The following is a 22,905-nucleotide window of genomic DNA, read 5'->3' as shown; positions in this document are numbered from 1 at the left end:
TCAAATCAAATCAAATTATATTAGCTGATAGTTGCTTTATTTCAGGATTGTCTAACAATAGGCCACACATGCTACACGCACAAAACATGGCTCCCAGGGTGACTGGAGAAGTACTTGACAGCAGAGGCAAAAAACAAAAGAAAACCTGGGGCAGCAGAAGTATGACAAGGTGCTTGGGTGCTGATGTTTCTCTATGACTTCTTTAGCTGAAACAGTGATTGATTTGTGCCTTTACCTTTTTATTTCCGGGCTTCATCCATTACATGCCATACTCCCAGAGAGAGAGAGTGAGAGAGCAAGTGCCTCAATCAATTTGTGCTAGCAGACTCATACAGCAGCAGTTGATGCATCTATGCACTGTGAGTGAGTATAGTGTGAGTGGGGAGGAGAGAATAGACTTGCCTGTTACATCTTGCCAGACAACCCAAGGAGGAACATTGGAGGATGCACAGGGACTGTGATTGCCTATAGTGAAATATGTTGTATGTAATGGCCCAGACATGAGCAAAGTTCAACGTTGGATTGATTAAGGAGCCTTGCTAAACCAAACCTACTATATGGCACAGTTAGTTAGGTAAACTGTTTAGGTTTATTGTACACATGACATGATTATTACAATTGCTATCATTATTGTTATTACTATTATTATTTTAGTGGCAGGCCACTGGGTACCATTGTATGTTGACATCCCCGATCAAATCTGTGCAAGATCATGACAATGTTTATGAATTTAAAAAGAATAAAATAAACGGTCAGTGTCAATCAATTTGACAACACTCTTCATTGTTTATGAATAGGCCTATACAACACAATCTTTGAGTGAACCCTTTTTAAAAGCCCTTTAAAGCTATTTTAACAAATAGGTTCAACCTTACTCCATTATGCAGGGCGAACGGAAAAAATCACTGGATGGCTGGGCCTAGGCCTACATTTTAGTTTGGATGTAATGGAGAGTTGTGAGTTGTTTGTCGCTGGTGTAGCCTATAAGAAGAAGAAGGGGTGATGAAATAATTGGTAACGTAAACAAACTTCCACTGTAACCACATTGGATAAAGAGAAACAAAGTACCACTACGCAAGCTCCTCTATTGGTTCTCGGTCTTGTCTATCCAAACTCGGCTGATCTGTTGTGAAGGTTGAGTCATCGTGGATTTTCCCCTCCCGTTCTTGTACAGAAACGATACAGTGGACTACTTTCACTGGTCAAGCTAGTGCGAGCTAAGTATTCGGCTTGGTCACACAGCGTAGCCTGCTCATTCATTCCGGGAAAGGTGAGAACGGCCAGACAGTTCGTTTGGCGGTTTTCTTTGGATCACTACTATAACGTTGCTGTTAATTGAATGGACGTACATCAGTTTATAGTGGGTGAGGATAGATTTTCTGCAACGTTTTCGTAACGTTATCATTTGACGCCAAAAAGTTATCGCTCGCGATACAAAGGTATCCAACATTAGCTAACGCTGCCGTTAGTTCGTTAGCAAGACATCTGAAGATTCACATAATAATTTGACTTTCGGTTGCTAACAGCCTTTCGTCCTTTATTTTGTGCATAGCCGATATCGCTTACTTAAGCTCACGTTGACGTTAGTTTGGTAAGAATATAATAAGTTAGTTGCAAGCAAGTTCGTCATCCTAACAGCTTAGTAGGCGTAATATTAGCATCAAAACAGTAACGTTAACGACAAAGCTAGCTGTACCACGTCGACTTGTTCTCCTCCAAAGTCAACCTAGGATCAAAGTTTCCGGCGGAGACATGTCTGCTCTCTCTGCCTCAGAACAGAAGGGTGAAGAAAATGAAAAAGTGGAATTTTATCAAAACGCCAATCAACTCATGTTATCGGGACACCGGGTGCCCCATGAGCAACCCCAGACAGTGTTCGTGATTCTCGACTCTGATGCAGAGGCTATGAACTTGATCAGGTGAGCTGATACGCAATATTTGGGTACCATCAGCTGAAATGTTGTAACATTTGAAGTAGACTATTTTGCTTTTTGCCTGTGGTTTTGTTGTCTGAGCTACAGCGTAGCCGAAACCATTGATTTGATCAAGATAACATCTCTCGTGTTTTGGCTGGCAATTAGGACCACCCAAATTGTAAAATCCAAGAATTTTGCCTACAAAGTCCATACGTGTTTAAAGAATAATATTCATTGACGGTTATTATAGTTGTCGTATGTGGTGGACTTATTGATAAGTGTGTAGTAGTAACCTAAGTTCTTTACAATTTAAGTAGGAATATTTGTCAACTTTAAATGTTGTACGTTCAACAAAACTGCTTGGTATACCTTAAAAACAACAACAAAAAAACATTAGGTCAACCTGAGAAATAGTCTGTGTCTGGTCTTTTGTGTGAACTGGCCTGGAACATCTCCTAAATGTTTTGACATTTCACAATGGCCATGCATTTTTGCTGAAATAGCCTGAAGGAAGCTTGTGGTGTAACATTAGGTCAGCTCAGCATTTTCTGACCAAAAGTGGTCTGTAAGTAGCATATAGGCTAGTTTGGCAAGTCGGCAAACTAGGTGCTGAAAATGTTTTTGAAGAACAGCACTTGTTATCGTGTAATGAATGCTGGTCAAATGAATGCCAGTCTTTCCTGACCCATGGCCACAATTATGGTAATTAGATTAGGGGGAGATGTCAAATTGTTGGTGCTAGATTAGATATCACAAGAGAATTGTTATCTGTTGTCATTATGATTTTCACAAACAGGCCGTTGTTCATTGTAATGAATCGCTTGAGAGGGAGCAGATGTATTGGCCAAACAGACAGCTTGTAAAATGCACGTAGCCTAAAACATGAGAGCAATTGATTTCTGCCTTTGTTTTCTATTCCCCTGGCCTTGTAGACGAGTCACCTCAGAGCACCCCAGTGACAGTAGGCCTGACAGTAGGTCAATATTCTACAGCCAAATGTCTCAGTCTGACATTCTGCAGAGTGGCTGAGAGGTTAGATTTTTAACTTGTGAGAATGACAGAGCATGGCTTTATTACGATCACAGCCAATCACACTGAAGAGAAAATATCACAATGGCTAGGCTACTCACTTGAATATACAACAAGCATTACGTAATCCCATACAAATGTCATCATGTGTATCTTTATGGCATAGGTGTGTGTATCCCTGGCTTAATGACAGACTACAGTAATGGTTTGAATGCAGGCGCAAGACAACCAAGTAGACTAGTCACTAGGCTACCATCAAGGGATTTCAGAGGGCTGGAAACATTCTTTGTGTAGTTAACAGAATAGTCCCCCAAATGTTTGTAAGCATAACATCAAAGAATGCTTTGAAAATGTTAAGCTGAAAACCCTCACGCTGTAATGGCCATTTTTACAACCTCTGGTTTGGACCTTGAATTCAAGAGGATGTGACTCAGCAAATTCTCCCACACCCCCCCCTCCACCACTCTTCTCTGCTCCACTCAGATGTTTGAAGGATTTAATTAAGTTGACTTAAGCAGTTTTGATTCACTTTATTGTCTGCAACATAGTATAGGCCTAGTTATGGAAAAGCTTAAAACTTTAATAATAAAACTTTGCGATGTATGTATCCCCTTACTTTTATGTTCTGGTAGTTAACTCTACAGCTGTCAGAATTTTCCAGGAGTGGCCTACTTTATTGGCGAGATGTCAGATGCAACGTTTCAACGTTACATGATTGACAATCAGTTCATACAAAATGTGAGTTTGCTAGGAACAGTAGTCTGAATAACGAATTCAGTTAGAGTGTGTCGCCCTCTCGTGGTCATGGAAAGGAAGGATTTAGTTTAGTAACCTCCTATTTTTAGAAACTCAGTCGTTATGTGTTTTGGTCTCTGGGACCGTAGTTATCTCGAGCAACTGAGCAGGCTTATTTAACAGTGCGTGAGAGTGTCCGGTGCAACGATTTTTCACTGTCGCGACTCGTAACCTTGATGTCTGGATTTTAAAACAGCCTGGCGATGAAACGTATTCCCGCGATGGTTTTCCCGGAAACCGGTCAGAAAAAGAGTGCGTCGGCTCGAACGCAGAAACATGGCTACTCAGTCTAATCATGTACTGCGAGTAGTATTAAATAAATCGTTGGGGGTTTTCTTAAACATATCTTTCTGTCGTGTAACTTTTGACCGTCCACAAATTATAGATTTAGAAGTTGTTTGGATATAGGTTGGCTTTGCTGTTCTACGTATGTTTGCCCATTCATGTAACGGAGGCAGCAAACCATCGCTCTCGGAAGGTAACGTTATGAGTGTTCATTTTTCCCACGACACTTTAATCTTCCCGTGCGATGATCCTACCTTTCTTCATTTACGAGCCAGACGCGTTGGGAAGTTTCGTCTTATGTCACATTGCGTATTGTGTAACTTGAATTGTGAACGCGCTGGCAGGACATCAGTGTTTACATTCGTGTGGATCACGCACAGGATGTCGCTCACGTCTGTCAAGAATCCTGAGAACACCTGCTGTGTGTTAAAGAGGATGATCTACAACCGATTTGCGTTGCGTGCAAGAGTTTTACCCTGTGCAGTGTCAGCAGTGATCATTATGATTTTTAGTGATATGTTTAGATTTTTACGTCTTTATGCAATGATACATGATGATAAAATCTGGACGTTATGACTAATGGCCTATGTCCCCATTACTTTAGCTGATCTGTCAATTCAGGCTTTTTGCTGTTGTGGCCATCTTGTTTTGCAAGTGTGTATAGTTTATTATATTAGATCAGCTGTTGTAAAGCACTGGGAAGTGGGAACGTGAGCCTTACATTATGGAAATGAATACCTCTCATGTTGGATCTCCTTACTTTGTGTTTGAAGCTCTCACAACATTTCCTCTGTTATTACCAAATCACATCGTTGCTAGTTTTCTACAACTGTAACTTGAAAACTTCATATAGCATGTTATATGGGTCACCTGAAAAATGTTAAGTGCCGGTTTGTTGACAGCATGGTTGAGTGGGCAGAACCAATACATAGCACAGCACTTAGTCATACTCCTCCCAGGTTTTTTGTACATCACACTGTCAGTCTGAATTATTTCAAAACAATCACATTCAAACTTACTGAGGTGTTCAGGTTTATATTTGTCCTAATGTAATTTGAATGTTGGTACTACTACCTAATGCATTGTGGTGTTTCCATTTCACAGTTTGGAGCCTGTCCTTCCTGAATCTGGCATAGTCGCTGACATAGAAGTCGAAGGCATTATTGCGTCTGCTTCGGACACCTTCTATCAACTGAAGAGTCAGCCCATTTCTCTCAGGTGAGTCACTACCTGCCGTGCACGACTGCTCGGACCAGCGAGTAACAGCCTTATGTGAACTCTGTGTACTAAATCTCTAAAGCACGGTAATCCCACCGATTTAAAACCTGCGAGCTGCCACCCCCCCACTATAGATTTATGATGAGCGTAGTTGTGTTTTAGAGGAAACCAAAGCTTGGTATCCTGCATTTCCTGTTCTCATGCACATTGTAAAGGGGATTTCTATGAGGAACTTAATGCTTGAAGGTACCGCATGGTTCAGATACTTTATTTGTCTGTCATTAACAGTTATAAGTGGATCAAGAATGTGAAACAATAATGGGTTCTTATTCGTTGTTTGTATGCATTATCTTGTATTGTAAATGTATATATGCAATATGTTTTTTTCCCCCCACTCAGCTGTATTAAGTAAACGTTTGTCAAGTCTTCTGGTTTCCTGGTTCAATTCGCCACAGTAGCGTGTCCAGACGAACCACTCAATTTACTCAAAGCCTCTCAGCTGTTGGCGTTATGAGATTATGCAGGCTGTTTTCGGCAAGCCTTTTTAAAACATTCTGGGTTTTGTTTTCTGTCCTCTGTCTGCCCTGACGACCTGGTTTGTGGTCCAGTGACAGGTTTGCACATGCTGCGCTGTGCAGGAGGCAGAGCAGAGAGGTGTTGGGTTCTTGTTTACAGAACATCCCCTCCGTCTCCATCCAGGGACTTCCCCTGTGACTCAGCTATAACCAGATTGAAGAGAGAGAGTGAGAGAGAGAGAGAGAGAGAGAGATGAGAGAGAGAGAGAGAGCTGAGAGGGAGAGAGTTTTAACACTCCTTTATTAAACCATTGTTTAACCTTCTCACAAAAATGCAGTCATTAAAACCACCAACCAGTAAGGTTTACTAGAGAGAGAGAGAGAGAGAGAGACAGAGAGAGAGAGAGAGAGTTCTCATAACCCAAACAGATTCACAGCCTCTGCCATCTTTTGACGCTGTGACCTTTTCCTTTTGTGGTGTTGATAAATCACACCACGATAAGCCGTCTGAGAGAGATTACCACGCCAGTATTGAGTTCCTCATTTTGCCCCAGACTGTTTTGAATACCAGCAACATCCCAGTGATTCAGCAGAAATGCTCCCTGTACAGAGTCTTTGAAAAATGTTCTTTCAGTCCCCTTAAGAAGACCACCTCCATGACTTTTGATTGAGTGTTAAAAAGAGAAGTGTAGGAGAAGACCCTAGGTTGAAAAAAGTGCAATTTCTTTTTTAAGACTAGATGAATAGATCAGACTAATGCTGAGGGTTGCTGTTTTTAGAGGCCCATTTCCTCTGGGAAGGTTTGCCATCTGTTTAGTTCTCAAACACACAAAAAAATCACTCCATATCTTAATTAGCTTACAAGTCTTAAAATAGCATTACATAGACAATTGTAGAACAACACTCCAGATCTCTGAAATACGCTGTTTGTAAAGTGATTATTATTATAGACATGGTCTATAGACATGCTAGGTGGCAACCTGGAGTTGGCCTAACCATATAACCCCAGTAGTGTACTGTATGAGCACAGCGAATATACAGTAGCAACTATTGTTTGAGCTAAAGCTGTGCACCTTTCTGATCAGGCATGTGGGGGTGAGCAGTTTGTTACGCCACAAGCCTTAAGCCCTCAAACCACATTCCCCTTTCCCCTTGCATCATTCATCTAGCATGAACATAACAGTAGTATCATGCCTGACACAAACAGACACAAACACACACTTACTCACTCACACGCACGCACACACACACGCACACACACACACACACAAATGCACAAACACATAGAGACATCTGTGCTGGCTAACAGTACCCTGAAGTAAAATTGGTGAACTGATTTGAACTTGACCCCCCCAGTGCCTCAGTGACCCCGGCCGACCCGGCGCCGTCTCTCAGCACCACCATGACGTCGCGGGTGCTGATGCGGCAGGAGCTGATGCGGCAGCAGGCGCAGGACCAAGAGCGGCGTGAGGCCCAGCAGCAGGCCAACAGCGCCCAGCTCCGGTCCGCCAACGACGCCACGCCCGCCATCTCCATGGCGACCATGCTCCCCGCCGCCAGAGCCGCCCCGGCACAGGTGCCCGTGGAGGTGCTGAAGGTGAGAATGAGAGGCCGGCCACTCAGACACAGGATTTGGTAGACACACCCCAGTCTTGGACACACAGCTGTTGATCAGAGTGGGATGATCAAAAAAACAGCACATTGTTGTAAAGGGAAACCTCACGATAAATGTTATACAGCAATGCTGTCTACTCTGAGAAGCAGTGTCAATGCCTGATTTGGTTATTTAGTTTGTATTGTTGTCATCCATCTGTTATTTATCTTAGTTTTCTGATGATGTGTATTTCATTTAATCCTATAGTTAGATTTCTGTTGCCATTATTTTTTTGTCTTGTTTTACTAAATATGTATTGGATATATTGCTGCAGATATTTTTTTCTATTATGTTATTTTCTGATGTTTTAGACACAACCAATTTGTTTGCACATATGAGTGTGATTGGGGTAGCTCTCTTTGGATTCTCTAGTGTGTTTAATTAGCTTTATCCTAGCAGATTTCTCTACTATGTGCCATCGATGGTAATTACAGAGCCACTTGTCACATACTCCTACTGCAAGCTATTTCAAAGAGATGAAGCTGCTATGAAGAGCTCTCATTTCTTTTCATATGCAGATAGAGAAAAACTGTTATATTATGGAGGATAAAGTGAATGTGTAGCTGTAACATAATGGTGTGTAATGACCAAGCACCATCTGGTGGCATCCTGTAAATGTAGGGCAGTAAATGGCCAATCATGAAGCTACCGGTATATTGTATAAGTACCGTGCCTCTGCTGCGTCTGGTCTATCACATCAAATCAAATCTGTCTTTATATAGCACCTTTTGTGCAGACTTGCAATACAAGGTGCTTACCAGTAACATACCAAAGGCACAGGACCATCTTTTTAATGTTAGCATATTAAAGAAAACATACATGATTTGGCAGAATAGATAAGACTATTGAGGCACAGCAAAGTAGGAGGATTGTGTTTAATGCCTGAAACTATGCATATTTTTCTTTGCTGAACCTTAACCCCCCGACTGTGTGTTCTTTTACAGGTGCAGACTCACCTGGAGAACCCCACCAGGTACCACATCCAGCAGGCCCAGCGTCAGCAGGTGAAGGAGTACCTGTCCCACACGCTGGGCAACAACGTGGCCAGTCAGCAGCTTGGCAACTCCCCCTCGGCTCTCTCTGGCTCTGCCCCGGAACTGGCCCCGGCAGCCAATAGCACGCCCAGCAGCCCCATGGCCGTGCTCAGTCTCAGCTCCAACAAGGAAGAGGTGTGTGACCCGTCCACTCTAACTTTACATCACGCATTGTGTGGGTGAATGGGGGGTGTAAGGGTGTGGCAAAGATAATGGCAACCTCATACACCTACAGATCTGATGTTCATCTTTCAAATGAAATGAATGAAAAAGTAAAAAGATCATGAAAGAATGGACTCCTCTTCGCCTCTCATGACAATCTAGGCCTTTCCCTTTATGTGGAGATTGAGCAGATTGCATTAGATCGCTTGAAAATGTCACCTTATTTCTGCAGGTGGATGAATGTTATATCAGCCTACCATGACTTTTGCTCCATACCACTAACGCCCAATAGACAGTCTTTTTCAATATAAATATAAGGCAAATGTTACTTAAATGTTAAATGTAACTCAATAAGCAAATACACAGCCAGCAACAGAAACGGGTTACACAGCATCTAATGACCTATTTGCTCTATATTTCATTTGGCTGAATATCCACCAGCATACATTTAAGTTAAATAACAAATGAATGAGTGAAATGTGCTTGCCTACATTAGCACCGAAAGCCCATTAATATGTAAAGCTATTTAGAAGGTCTTCGACAACAGTTAACTGTTTGCTTCGATTATTTGGCCTCCGACTCTGACATTATAGTTCTCTTTTGAAGTGAGCTCAGTTCCCCCCATGGCCAGCACACAATAGCATGCTTTGTCACCAGCGTGTGAAGCTGGTCGAGTTCCCCCTTCTCCAGGGGCCCTGTATGCGTTTGCTGCCACACGGTGCTGGGAAATGCCACACGCGCAACCCACTGACCTCTGCACACTTTGCACCGGGTGGCCACGCAGCCTGCCTGAGCCGTAGGTGTGTCTGACCACACATGGGGACCTGCAGCTCAGCACAGGATGGAGGTGGGGGTTGGGGGGGGGGGAGTATCCAGAAGAGGCAGCTCGATGTTAAATGCTAAGAGGCCATACTGTGTGGGGGGTGGGGGGCTGAGTCATCCTGTTGCTCAGCTCCGCCGAGCTGATGTTGGCTGTTGGCTATACCCCGTCACTTTGTGGAAAGAATGAATGGGTGCTGAGTTTTAGTGGCTATCATTTGTGTGTGGTCCATGTGTCATCCACAAAAGCGCTAGGCAGTGTGTTTTTAGCCCTGTCTGCCGAGTGACTCAGATGGGGAAGTGATGGCTCCTCCAACAGAAGGCTTGTTGAGATGTGTCAAATGGCTACCACTGTGGCTACATGGCTTTATATTGATCCATTATAGTGTTTCTGTTTGATTGTTCCGCACTGTAGATTGAAGACGTCATTGAGGACATCATCAGCTTGGAGTCCAGTCTGAACGATGACCCCTTCATCACACTGATTGATTCCAACTTGCAGCTCGCCAACACGGTATGTTGCTGAATACACAATAAGTTCTATGCATGAGTCGGTGTCACCTTTCTTGTGTGAATGTGTGTGTTTGAGCACACATTGTGTAAATGTGTGTGTGTGTTGTTTTCTGTGTTGTGTTCTGTGTTGTGTTCTGTGTGTGTGTGTGTGTTGTGTGTGTGTTGTGTACTCTGAAATGCATTCAATCAATGATTTCTTGGGAATGTGCCTTGCACTGTAGGCATGTTTCTTGGTTGCCTCAGCCTTAATCATTGATTTGGGCTGCTCCTTGCTCTTGTGTGAAAGAATAGACAGAGCTGCCCTCTACACCCATCCTGTTCAACCACATACTTGTCTGATAAGGTTTGCCCACAACATTCTGAGGAGAGGAAAAGCGGCACAAGCACATAGTTTGCCCATTTTTTCTTATCATATCAAACGCATGTGTATTTATTGAGTCAAGGCTATGCTCACTGGCGCTCACTGTATTCTTTTTATTGAAAACAACTCGAGGCTTATACATAGCTGAAAGCCACTGTAGGCCAATGACAATTAGCAGCAAAGTTTCCCTTGATCAGGTATCTATTAACAAAGTCCTTCATTTGGTTTATAGTCGTCACACAGCATTGACAGGTTGCTACACTTCTGTTCCAGCGTGTCTAGGCTGGCTGGCTGGCTGTCACTGGTGGGCTAATTGAGCTGTGGAGTTTGTGTGCCAGAGCCTCAGGAATCCAGTAATATGGCAGTGGGAGTAAACATTCACTTCTTACACTTGGCTATTAGTGGCCAGGCCCGAGGTGGCATGGGGTCAATTTAGGAGAGGGGGGGGGGGGGGTGGAGGAGAGAGAGAGAGAGGAGGGGAGGAGGAGAGAAAGACAAGACAGAGAGAGACCGGGAGAGGGAGGAGACAGAGTGAGAGAGATTCTGCAGTGACGGCGGCCTGAACGAGTGTTAGAGCAGATAGTGGATTTTTTCTTCTTCTTCTTTTTTTTTTGGCTGTGGTCTCCTCCCGAAAGACATTTCTCCATTTTACAACAGTCCTCTCTTTTTTTTTGTGCTCGCGAGTCAGTGTGGAAAGAGGAAGCGCTGTGTGTTGAGTGGGAGAAGATGATTTTGGTTTTACTGCAGGAGCATGAAAAGAAAAGAAATAAGACTGAGGTAAATTAACTTTTTTTTTGTTTCATTCATTCACATGACTTGAATGGGTGTGAGTTTGCCTTGACCACATGTGCTTTTAATGGACACGTGGAACTGGAAACTTGGTTAAAGTTTACCATTAACGTTTCTGATCTGATTGTCCGGTGCTTGGTGTTTTCATGTTACAGGTACTTTTAAACCTAATAGGCCTATATGAGCCAAAGTGCACACTGTGTGTTTCATATCAGCATGTTAGCTATATGTTAGTAGTGTTGGAGTACAGTGAAGCACAGCATGCCTAGGGTGTGTGTCAAAGAAGCATTACTGGTTTATGAGGACATCAGTTTGGTTAGCCTGCTGCCTTCACTTGTTATTTCCTGTGGTCAGTCAGTCATCTGCTGTGATTTTGTTTAACCCTGCCGACGCCGTTAAGTTAAATACAAGTGGACTGTCAGTCTGTAGAGAGATCTATAGTTCTTCATTGCCTTCCAGCCATGTCCTTGGTCATTGCCCAATCCAAATGCTGGGCTAGATTTGCAATGTGTAACGGCTGCTCGACGGACTGTCATGCATGAAGTTGTAGGGGATTTCTCAATGTCCCTGCTGACAGAAGGAATTTTTTTAAACCACAGGTGCATTTCAGCAGGTTTGGTGCTGCACTCTGTAGTTTCATATCACTTTTTAAACATTGACTTTAACGTAACAATGACTGGCTTTTTCCTTTGATCTTTTACGCCATTGTATGGGATGTTTCGGACATTGCAGGAGAATAGAGGAGCAAGTTTAACAGAAGCCGCATGGCTAACGTGAAATGTTTGTGTGAGATTATCACCCCTTGCATACTGTAGTTCCTCCCTGACCAAGGCTATCAGCCCCTGGCATATCCTCATGCTACTGAACGCCGTCTGGAAGGGCCACTTATCTGAGGCTCGCCATGGAGATAACAGAGTGGGTGGTGCCTCGTGTTAACCGAACACTCTGATTGGCTGTGTTGCAGCTGCCAGTCTCGGGGAACCTTCTGGATGTGTACAGCAGTGCTGGGATGGCCACTCAGACCATCACCGTCAGCAACTCCTGCCCTGCCAACCTGCACAACGTCAAGAGGGAGCTTACCGGTAAGGACCGGTTCCACACACACGCACACACGCACACACACACACAGGATACACATCTTTCATTTCTTCCTTCCTTTGTTTCTTTACTTTTCTGTTGTCTTCACAGTCTTGTTGTCTATCATGGCACAAGCCATGAAAACTGCAACCCATAGAAATTGGACATAATCCATACAAAGTGATCTAACCCAACCCACAATATGTAAAAAGTATGTAAAGATGTACACATATGTAAGGTGCTATTCTATATGCACAGAGAACGGCCTGAGGTCCACTGGTGGCGAGCGCCCTAGTCTCATTTCCACATCCCACTACCCACTTCCCATTTCACTCTCAACGGTGCCGCTGAGAAATAATTTAATGTGTCCTCTCGCTGGGTTGGGGATTATTTACATTGTACAAACTGACCACTGACCACAGAGATGCACTATGTGACCCTAAGGGGTATATGCTGTTTATTGAACTTGACAAATGAAAAATAATGGAAGTGTGTTTCTCTCGCTCTCTCTGGCTCTCTATCTCTCTCTCTCTCTCTCCCTCTCTCTCTCTCGCTCTCTATCTCTCTCTCTATCTCTCTATCTCTGTCTCTCTCTCTATCTCTGTCTCTCTATCTCTATCTCTCTTTCTCCAAGATGCAGAGGCCAAAGCACTTATGAAGGAAAGGCAGAAAAAGGACAACCACAACCTCAGTGAGTTCCTCATCACTCAGTGTTCCAATGTCTGTCTCAGGCATCCACAGGAAGTCCTTATCACCAGATTTACGTTCTAGACTTTAGACTCTCCCTGCCTAGTTCTCATTGACCTGCATCGCCCTAGATGTGCACAGCACAGACGTTTTAGGAGGGGACTCAGTCCCAAGCATCCCAGATTAGACTATGGCCAAGTCTGGACTATGCCTTGCTGCTGAACTTTGACACTCATAGTTAAATCAAGGGAGAAATGTTCCCTCTGAAAACAGACTGTGTTTTTTTTTTCCTACCTGGCTTTCAAAGGAATGTGCATCAAAGAAAACATTCAGTTGACTTCCTGACCGTTTCATGCCCTGTGTGCCTCTCTCTCTCTCTCTCTCTCTCTCTCTCTCTCTCTCTCTCTCTCTCTCTCTCTCTCTCTCATAGTTGAGCGCCGGAGACGGTTTAACATCAATGACCGCATCAAGGAGCTGGGTGCGCTCATCCCCAAGACAAGCGACCCGTGAGTTTTAATGATGTTGCAGTATTACTCACATCTTACATACCAGCTGCACACATACACAGTAGTGCTATAGTTCAGTGTCTAGTTCTGTTCAAAACTAGTGGAACAGGGCAAGGTATGTCTAGTTCCTCCTCCAGCAGTGCCCTGAGCCAGCATATGGGCTTTTTTTTCATTTGTTCTGCGCTCTGCTCTGGGTTGAAGAAGAGATGACTGCTAGTACAGGAAGTAGTGCCAAAGATTTGTACTTCCTCAAATGTCCACCCCAGTGATCACTATAGACTAACTGTAAAGAAGGGTCATGCTCATTTTATTAATTCCTAGAGAGCTCTCAATACAACGCTTTATAGAAGCTATTCTTTGACACAAGCTTACGTGATAGACCACTCAAAACTCTGTGCCATGTTGTTGGAGGTGCAAATAATATTGGAGATGCATTGACAGCTGTGTAAAATTCACCTTGGATATGAGTTGATATGCACTGACTGTTTATCACTGTGTTTTAGGATATGTCATCCAATTATGCTCTGCCCTCCAGCCAAGTTATATAGCAGGTTATAGAATTTTGGTTCTCAACATTAGGCGCCTCCGATATGTTTGGTGTTCTAAAGACGTGAAATAGCTTGTTATTGTTACTATTATGATAGCCAAGGTGCCAGAAGTGAACACATATGGATAGTTATAAAAACTTTTCATCATTATACAAATACACATGACAAAATGCTTTTATAACTCTTGAGCCAGTTCCTATCTATGTGATCTCAATGGTGATGCACCTTTTGTTTGCACCTCCAACAGCATGGCGTACCAGTTGACGCCCACATCCCTGTATGTTTGTATCAAAGAACAACACAAATGCAGATGTTTTTCACTCTAGTGTTTTTAACTGAAGGAATTAAAAGCTTTCTTTCTCTCCTTTCTTTCTTTGTCCTCTCTCTCTCTCTCTCTCTCTCTCTCTGTTTCTCTATCTCTGTGGTTGTTTTGTACCATGTGCTGGTCTTCCTTGCGCCACTGCTGGGGGGACAGGGATATGCGCTGGAACAAGGGCACCATCCTGAAGGCGTCGGTGGACTATATCCGCAAGCTGCAGAAGGACCAGCAGCGTGCCAAGGACATGGAGATGAGGCAGAAAAAGCTGGAGCACCACAACCGCAGCCTGCTGCTCCGCATCCAGGTCAGGGGTCAGGTCAAAGACACTACACAGATGGAGAGAAAGACACACACACACACATCTCAGCTTTTTTTGCTCTGCATTTGGTATTTTTGTTACCGGTATGTTTGTTTAAATATTTTGCTTTGGCAGTTTTGTCATGCCAACAGAACTCACTGAATGGAAAAAGTGTGTGTGTGTCCATTTGAGCTTGCATACATGTGTGTGTGTGTGTGTGTGTGTGTGTGTGCATTTGAGATTCCATATGTGTCTATGTGTGTGTGTGTGCACTCTAGGGTTAAGAGTGTAGGGCACAGGAAGGAAGAAAGAGATGGACGGGCAAATAGAAGGATCTAGAGAGAAGGAAGCCCCAGGCACGGCCACTCATTTCCTTTCTGCTGTGATTGCACACAACCTTCGCACACGCTCATCCTGTGCTGAGTGTCAGCAAAGACACCAACAGGAGGCAGAGTAATGGGGACTCCGAAGTTGCATCACACTAACGGTCAACCTGTCCCCTCCCCTCCCTGTTCCCATAGGAACTCGAGATGCAGGCCCGTCTCCACGGCCTCGCTGCCTCTGCGGCCCAGAGCTCCGAGTTCTTGCTGACTCAGCAGCAGCAGACAGCGGCGACTCTGGAAGCGGCGGGGGCCGACTGCCTCTCCAAGAGCCTGCTCAGCCTGGGCGGGGGGTCAGCGCTGGGCCAGTCGGCCGCCTCCTCCTTCCTGTCGGAGGCCTCGGCGTCCATCGCCTCCCCGGGGGCCCTGGGCAGCACGCTGGATCTGGGCACGCTCACCTTCGCCGAGCTCGGCGACGACTCGGCCGGCTCCATCTTCAGCCCGGCGCTCATGGCCGAGATGGGCCTGGGGGACATCCTGATGGACGACGGCAGCAGCGGCAGCGCCATCGGTGCCCTGTCGCCAGTAGGGGGCGCCGACCCACTCCTCTCGTCCGTCTCGCCGGGCGCCTCCAAGACCAGCAGCCGCAGGAGCAGCTTCAGCATGGACGAGGACTTGTGACGGACGACTGGGGCATAGCAGTGACGTTGAGTGAGACACAAACTCAGAATCGTGAGGCTCTGGAAGCCATCCTCCCTTTCCCTGGGGACGTCATGGGAGTCCCATGGAGACACCATGCTCAGACGTCCACTGTCATATTGAGTTTTCGGGCCAACTGTAGCGTAGTGCTTTGGCAATGTGGACCTTCTGGCATCTTCTGATAGTACTGTGTTTTAGCAGAGCTGTCCCCCTCCCCCTCCCCCTGGGTCCCTTCTTCTCCACACGGCTCCTTCTCTCCCTGCCCCGACGTAGGCCCTGGAGATCGTCTATCGGCCACATTCAGAGCAGCTCCATAGCCACAATGCCTAGCATTTCTAGCGACGTGTGCACGAGGCGGTTTTAGTGGGAACAGGTTCTAACCGTTCATGAACAATGCAATGCAGAGGATCTTTTTTTTTTTTTTTACCTTTTAGGTTTCTCAGTCATTGACAATAACTATATGTGATACAGATTTGATGTACATAGACCACAGGATTAGGGACAGGCCGCTTGAAAGCCCCTTTAATCATGCTCTTTTCATGTCACTGTACAGCTTTCAAAATAGGTTTGAGCTCCCTATTCACTGTATACACAAGCCAATGATTTTGTCAGGATACTTCTGTCTCCACTCTGTTTTAGCAAACATGGAGACGGAGCAGAGTATCTGATATAATAATGGGTTCTGACAGAGCGTCAGGCATTGCATTTATATCATCTACAACCTAGAGGGTTTTTTTTTTAAATCATCATGATGAAAATAGAGCTGCTTTCTTTTGCTGAGAAAGCCACCCAACATGAAAGGGATCGATCAGCATTCGAGATTTATAGCACACATACACACAGCAGTCTTCTCAAAACAAGCCTTTTTTAAGCCATCCGTGAATGAGGTAAATGATGGTCTGCTCTGGGTCAGAGGAAGAGGTAGGTGTAGAATGCTCAGGAAAAAAAAAGAACAGAAAAGATGAACTTCCTGTTCAGCTGTTTTTCCCCATTTTCTCCCTTTTTTTAGTCTGCTGGGAATTTTTTGTGTGTGTCTGTCTTTCCTGTGGATTTTGCTGGAGCCGAGAGGCGGTGATAGCAAAGCAGAGAAGCCAGTTTCGTGTGTGTGTGTTTGTGTGTGTGTTTGTGTGTGTGTTTGTGTGTGTGTGTGTGTGTGTGTGTGTGTGTGTGTGTGTGTGTGTGTGTGTGTGTGTGTGTGTGTGTGTGTGTGTGTGTGTGTGTGTGTGTGTGTGTGTGTGTGTGTGTGTGTGTGTGTGTGTGTGTGTGTGTGTGTGTGTGTAAGTAAGAGAGAGGTTTACACATGAGGGAGGATGTAAGTAAAAAGAGAGCTGTAGAACATCTTGCATAACAGACCCTCAGAGTTGTCAGACCGTGTCATTTTGTAGTTAAGATGGCCTTTGTAATATCATTTGTTTTTGTAATATTCTCTGTGTTGTTTTTACATAGTATATTTTCTTAACCCCTCAATCTGTAAATGGAGGTTATTCATGAATTCACTCATTGATGGCATAGACGTGATTAGGTGGAAGATTTTTGACCTAATCTCGGTATGGCCCATTGGTATGTGTGTAGAGCTCCGCAATTGACCGAATCCTTCATTTCCTGTCTGGCATAAACGCATATTTTGATTCAGGTCATGCAAAGCATCCAAATTTCCCTCCGACACAGCACCTAAATGAAAAATCTGTTTTGTGCAGCGGTGCCCCTTTATGAGTCTCAATCATGCCCCCGCGCATAATCCTGTCTTATAATGTGTGCGTAGAGCCGCCCCGTTCTGCGTCAGAGCTGAGTTCCTGTCAAATGCGTCAAATTCCAGTCTGCAAAGCTTCTGTAAGCAGTTCCTGGTAACTTCAACCAGACCAGGCGGGGGGGTCCACCCTTTGCTCTCTGTGTGCTGTGCTCATGTTAAATAATTGGCAGGCAAGTCTTCCGTGTGCTTTCCAGAGTTGCACAGACTTCTTAAATTGCTCAGGAGAGTCCCCCATAGCGTTACGTTTCTCGTTGGCTCTCGCAATGTAAGGATATCTAGCACGATGAGGCTGCTGTAAAAGCTGCTGTTTACGGTAGTTTTACTTGCTGCGTATCCAGTTCAATCATTCCTCTTTGCTTTCTCTTGTACAGATGTCGCCCCTCCATGCATGTTTTCTGCATAGTAGCTCTAACAGAAATAGTCATGTAACATAACACTGGTGTTGCATGGCCCTGACTAAGACAGCATCTGGAGAGTTGTGTCCAGTTGTGTCCAACTCCCATGATGCCTTATATTTGGCCTTAACAAAGGGATAACAGACTTTACTCGTTAGTGGTGTAAATGGTGCTGATTTTTGTGTCTGTGTCACTCTTTGAGTTGATCAACTGTTTTATCATTCCGTTGGGTGTATGTTGCTATTTGTGTACACTCTTAATTTCTACATCATGGGTTTTTTTAGGCAGAAAGAAAATTCCGATGAGTTTTTCCAAGTGGGCTTTTAGAACGACCAGTAGATTACTCTTGAGAGAGAAAATACTTTTGTTTTGTCGATGCCACAACAGCAACACACAGATCATGTAGGGGACACTGACAGCATGGCCCACGCCAAATCCCCAAGGATCCCCTGTTTTTGCAGAAATCACTCTGCTAAATGAAGGAGAAACCTTCAGTGTTCAATCTTCACTGTCAAAGAGTCCAATGTTACCTGGTCAACACATTAGGACAGCTAGATGTTCTGTTCTGTTCTCGGCTGTTTGTTCATACTGTACATGGCTTGTTTGTGTATGTTTGAACCTAGTATCTGATTGTGTGTCAAGCAATATGACTGGAGGACAAGAGTAGCCAACACTTTTATGTGTCGTTGTGACAGCACTTGTAAAGACAATTACTTTTTAAAAAATTCTCCCAATAATATTTACAAATAAAAGTATTTTTATTAAATTTTTAGTTCATCACAAAATGCCATTATCTACTGAAAGTGAATTATACAAGTCAATAATTAATTGTGAACCATATACATATCTATCTACATATATATGAATATAATAATCATAGTTTGTTAGAAAGTTTATTTTCTTTAATACTGTTTCATTGTGTAGACAAAAGTCTATGAAAAACTTGTCGAGAGATTTTTTAATAATAGTTTTATGAGCAGTGAGGTTCTGATGGATTAAATGCAGGACATTTCAGTGGAACCCGTGTAGCATAAGGGAATGCCTTGTGTGTGGGTCACACGTGTGTGTATGCAGCTGTGAGTGAGTCCTGTCCCGGGGTTAAGTTCTGACCGTGGCCAGTTTCTGTGCTGTAGGGTCACCCACTCAAACGCAAACATGATGATGTCATTGGCACAGCCTCTGTGTTGTGGCTGCCCTGCCTGCCTGCCTTGCCTAACCCAACCCTGCACATTCAGCATGGTGGTTAAAGTGGTATGTCTCCAAAAAGATAAAAGACATGTGTGCAAGTTCCTATGCAATTGTTGTGAACTGTGATGTGTGAAGTGTTTGTGCAGTCGCGATCAAGTTACCATATATTTGCTGCAGACACAACTTAGTATCTTAGTTTACCGGTTGCTGAACCGCCATAAGCAGTTTTTCATGGCACATAATGTGGACACCCTGTAAGAATATTTAGTGTTGTTACGAATACCCTTAAGTGAGGCATTTACAATGAAGTGTGAGGTTTCATTATTATTCAATTATTCTTCAACCATGTTTTTTTGAGAGAAAGTACAATAATCAATTGAAAACAAACATTTTGTGGCATTTTCCCCCCACGAGACATTTAAAAAATGTTCGAGACACCTTCTATGTGTAAAATATTTGTATGTCCTGGCTGTAATGTGCAATTAATGTGTACTACAATGGAAAAAAGAAATAATCTTACCTTCATCATATACACTAGACATGTGATCAGGACTGTAGTGGAGCCATATGATACATGGTAATGTTTACTTTACTTCTCTTTTGAGTTGTATTTTATGATAATCATATGCAGTGCACAAGTGAGACCTCGCTGAGACGTGAAAGGGAAATTTTGATGTCTTCTGTCTATCGTGTTATCGTTCCTCTCACTTCTGCTTAGGGCTGAGGAGTGCGGGTGCTGTCATAGGCTGTTAGCACCACAGCTACGTGATGGCGATTTTCAATTCCCTTTGTTTTAGTCACTGACTGGGTATGTTATTTTTTACCTTTTACGTAAAAGATCTATTAAAAGTGATTTAAAAACTTTCTATCTTTGTCTTTGCGGTTCTTTGTCCCAGAATTAAGTGGCAGTTTGTGGTTTTACCATATTAACAAGCATTTAAGTATTGAAATGACTATGAATTGAATATACATTTTACATTTTTGAACATGACAAATGTTGTTTAGTACTAACAAAGATACCCCTGCTAACCAATTTTCCTCAAGAAGGGTGTTTGAAGTGGAATGCAAGTCAGTTGTTATAGTGAATCTTACTTATAGAATCAAATATGTACCACTAGATGGCACTCTTGGTCATGAGTTGATGTTCTTGTGTTCAGACTAGCAGTGATATACCAATGAATCATTGATGAGCACTGTAATATGTACAGTTGATTTGAATGACAATAAGGAATATGCATATAATTTTGAAATCATATGTTTTTTTAGTCAAGCAAATCTCTCTAAAAAATAGGACTTGTTAAGGGATTAGGACAGGGGATGCAGATGTACAAAGACACTCATGACTTCTCATATTTCAAAAGTGGGCCCCCACTGACTTAACTTGAACGATTCTGGTCATGCTAATTTTAACCATGTTTTTAGGAGTATGCCCTATGGAATTACTGAAGCTCACACACACTTAAAACCTCTAACCTCACTACAATAGAATAATCAGATTCTCTCTCACACACACACACACTCACTCTCTGCTGTTTAATTGGGTGCTATTTCTCCACAAAGCTATTTCCCCAGGCTGGCTGCTCTGTTAGTTTTGGACATGTGTCGTGCCACCTGTTGAGCAGTGTTGGTTTAACCCAGTGCTTTTGTGGGCTCTTGGAATGGGTGGGCATGCTGTTTTGGTAAATGAATACTGGATGAATTTCCTGGCCGGTGTGTTTTAATAGCATATAACACAGTCTGTAACGGGAGGGTGTTGCATTTTATCTCTGGGTGTTCTAGGCAAAGAATGGGGCCCTGTCTTGTTATTTGAGGCATGAACTCTTTAAAGGAGTGGACGGGCCAGCGGGATGGGTTGTTATTAGTTTTGGCAGGCACTGGCACGCTAGCTTTGCTTTGGGCCCAAATGTCGATTTTAAACATGAAAAAGGCCTGGTGCATAAACTCGGTTGTTGGGACGCTTAGACATAGTAGAAAATGTAAAATATTTATGTAAAGTTGATGTTTAATTTCTTTTTTATTAGTATATTCCTCCAGTTCAGTCCAGGAGAGTGCTGGTCATTGATCAGTAGAACACTACTTGGCCAGGAACGAGGACCTTTCTCCTTAAAATGTTCATTCTATTTTTGTTCTAAGACATGAAGGCTATGCCCCTGAATAGCCAATAAAAAGAAAAGATTCAGTTGGGCAAAAGACCACAGACAGCGGACAGAGGAACGTACTGGATAAGAATGAACAGAGATAAAAAGTTTTAAAATCACAGAAAAAGATCTGGTCTGGGGTGGCATTGGTGGTGGTGAAGTTTTTTTGTGAAGGATAAAAGGATTTGTGAAGGAAGGCTATTATTCCATTTTGCAATACCATGCCATATATGCTGTGGATGATATATGCATATATGCTTGATTGAATCCAATATCCACCTTTAAGAGGACAATCACCCAAAGCAACTCCAAACTATGTAAAGTGGAAGCATTTATTCAACTTAATTCAATATGAACACTGGCATCAATGCTCAAATATAATATGTATCTATAACAAATACAGTAATAAAGAAGGAGACAGAGAAGTAAAAAGGGGAAAAAAGAAAAACAATAACCAGACAAAAAAAAAAACAAATCACACAAGATTAAACATGGTCATTTGGGGATTACAAATTGTTATGTTTTAGCAAAATTATAGCTTTTTTGTTTTCTATTGATTTGCAACTGTCAACAAATAACTCAAATTCAGTGCTGAACTGTACATTGGTGTAGCCGATGCAATTTGTTGGTTATGTATATAACATTTGGCCATAAGAATAATACGATTAGATACCGGTAGATAGATAGATTTTAAACTGGTGTCATTTTTTATAATTAAAACACAAAAACATCTTTCAAAGTTAATATGAAGATCAGGACATTTTCGTAAACAATTGACTCAGCATGCAATGGACATTTAATGATCCCAAACTTTTGAATGGCTTCATCAAAGTAACATTTTGAAATCCAAAGTGGTTAATTGCAGACATACACAGGAAAGGTGTTCAATTCATTGTTCTATAGGTGAGGGAGTTCCTAGTTGCAAATGTGCTGCATGTTGTACCTGGAATCCGTAAAAGCCTTCCTTCACGGTACAACATGCGTTGCCACAGAGGCCAACCAACAACCAAGTCTATCTAAAACACAATGTGAGTTACAACAACAATGCAAGGCTGGTGGTAGTTGCAAATGCGCCGCATGTTGTACCCAAGATCTGAAAAAGCCCTCCTTTACTGCACAACATGCAGTACCAGAAGCCTGAATGCCTAACCAAAGAACTGAAACAGAAAAAAACACATCACCAACAGTGCAGCCTTCTTGTGCATTGCAATCTGTGTTTCACTGAATTAGGCCCACGACACCTCCTGGACCCACCCCCCTCCACACTCATGATGGGTAGGGACACATTACAGAGACATCAAGTTAAGGAACACAGCAAAAAGATTTCAAGGTCATGTCTGAGTCAATTCAGGTCATAGCGTGACCCCCTATGAGCGCATTGCTTAATTGGCCATTGGCTTGCTTTTTCAGCTGCCTCAGACAACTCCTTTTCAGCTTTTTTCAGGGATCGTCCTCAAAAACCAAAATCTAACAGATATTTGCTACAAAGCCTCTAAAACCTAAACCTAAATCTCCACTGGTCTTGTCTGTGCTTGCCAGCCTTGTTCCTTTGCTTCTGACACCAGTTCAGCATACTTTAACTTCTTCCTTTTAAAGGCTTCCTCCATCGCATCTTCAAAGGAATAGTTAACTCAATAAAGTAGGCAATGCACTCACTCAGAATACATCATGTCTGGTCTCAAAGTATATACTATGAAACTTGCTGTTGCCTTCCGACAGGTTATAAGATACCAAAATAGTGAAATAATCTCAGTTAAAAATGGAATTGGACTAGAAGACTTCACAATATATCAACATTTTTCATAAACTGACTTTTATAGCAGTCAGTATGTAATGTTGGACAACTTAACTCTGAATTTGACACAGACAACTTTTTTTCACACATCAAAA

At 43.1% G+C, this 22,905-nt stretch overlaps 1 protein-coding gene across 4 annotated transcripts; it reads left to right on the top strand.

Moving 5' to 3' along the window:
• Positions 1–1,147: 1,147 nt before the first annotated feature.
• tfe3a (transcription factor binding to IGHM enhancer 3a) lies at positions 1,148–19,743 on the top strand. Of its 4 annotated transcripts, none has more exons than XM_076277084.1 (11): positions 1,148–1,919; positions 5,130–5,243; positions 7,115–7,355; positions 8,357–8,581; positions 9,843–9,941; positions 12,055–12,172; positions 12,802–12,858; positions 13,285–13,360; positions 14,156–14,185; positions 14,384–14,531; positions 15,047–19,743. In XM_076277084.1, the coding sequence occupies exons 1-11, from the start codon at positions 1,753–1,755 to the stop codon at positions 15,524–15,526; spliced, it is 1,755 nt and encodes a 584-aa protein (XP_076133199.1). In that variant the 5' UTR covers positions 1,148–1,752; the 3' UTR covers positions 15,527–19,743. The 4 variants fall into 4 exon arrangements, with proteins under 4 accessions (XP_076133199.1, XP_076133200.1, XP_076133201.1 ...); XM_076277085.1 differs by having other exon boundaries at positions 1,149–1,919; positions 12,808–12,858; XM_076277087.1 differs by lacking the exon at positions 1,148–1,919 and adding an exon at positions 3,651–4,218.
• The last annotated feature ends 3,162 nt before the right edge of the window (positions 19,744–22,905 follow it).

This window comes from Alosa pseudoharengus, unplaced genomic scaffold (assembly GCF_046254945.1).
Source record: "Alosa pseudoharengus isolate Yale_2024_CS ecotype anadromous, Long Island Sound unplaced genomic scaffold, YU_APseudo_1.1 YU_APseudo_1.1_scf_9, whole genome shotgun sequence".
NCBI classification, from domain to species: Eukaryota; Metazoa; Chordata; class Actinopteri; order Clupeiformes; family Clupeidae; genus Alosa; species Alosa pseudoharengus.
This window is presented reverse-complemented; position numbering and strand designations above follow the sequence as displayed.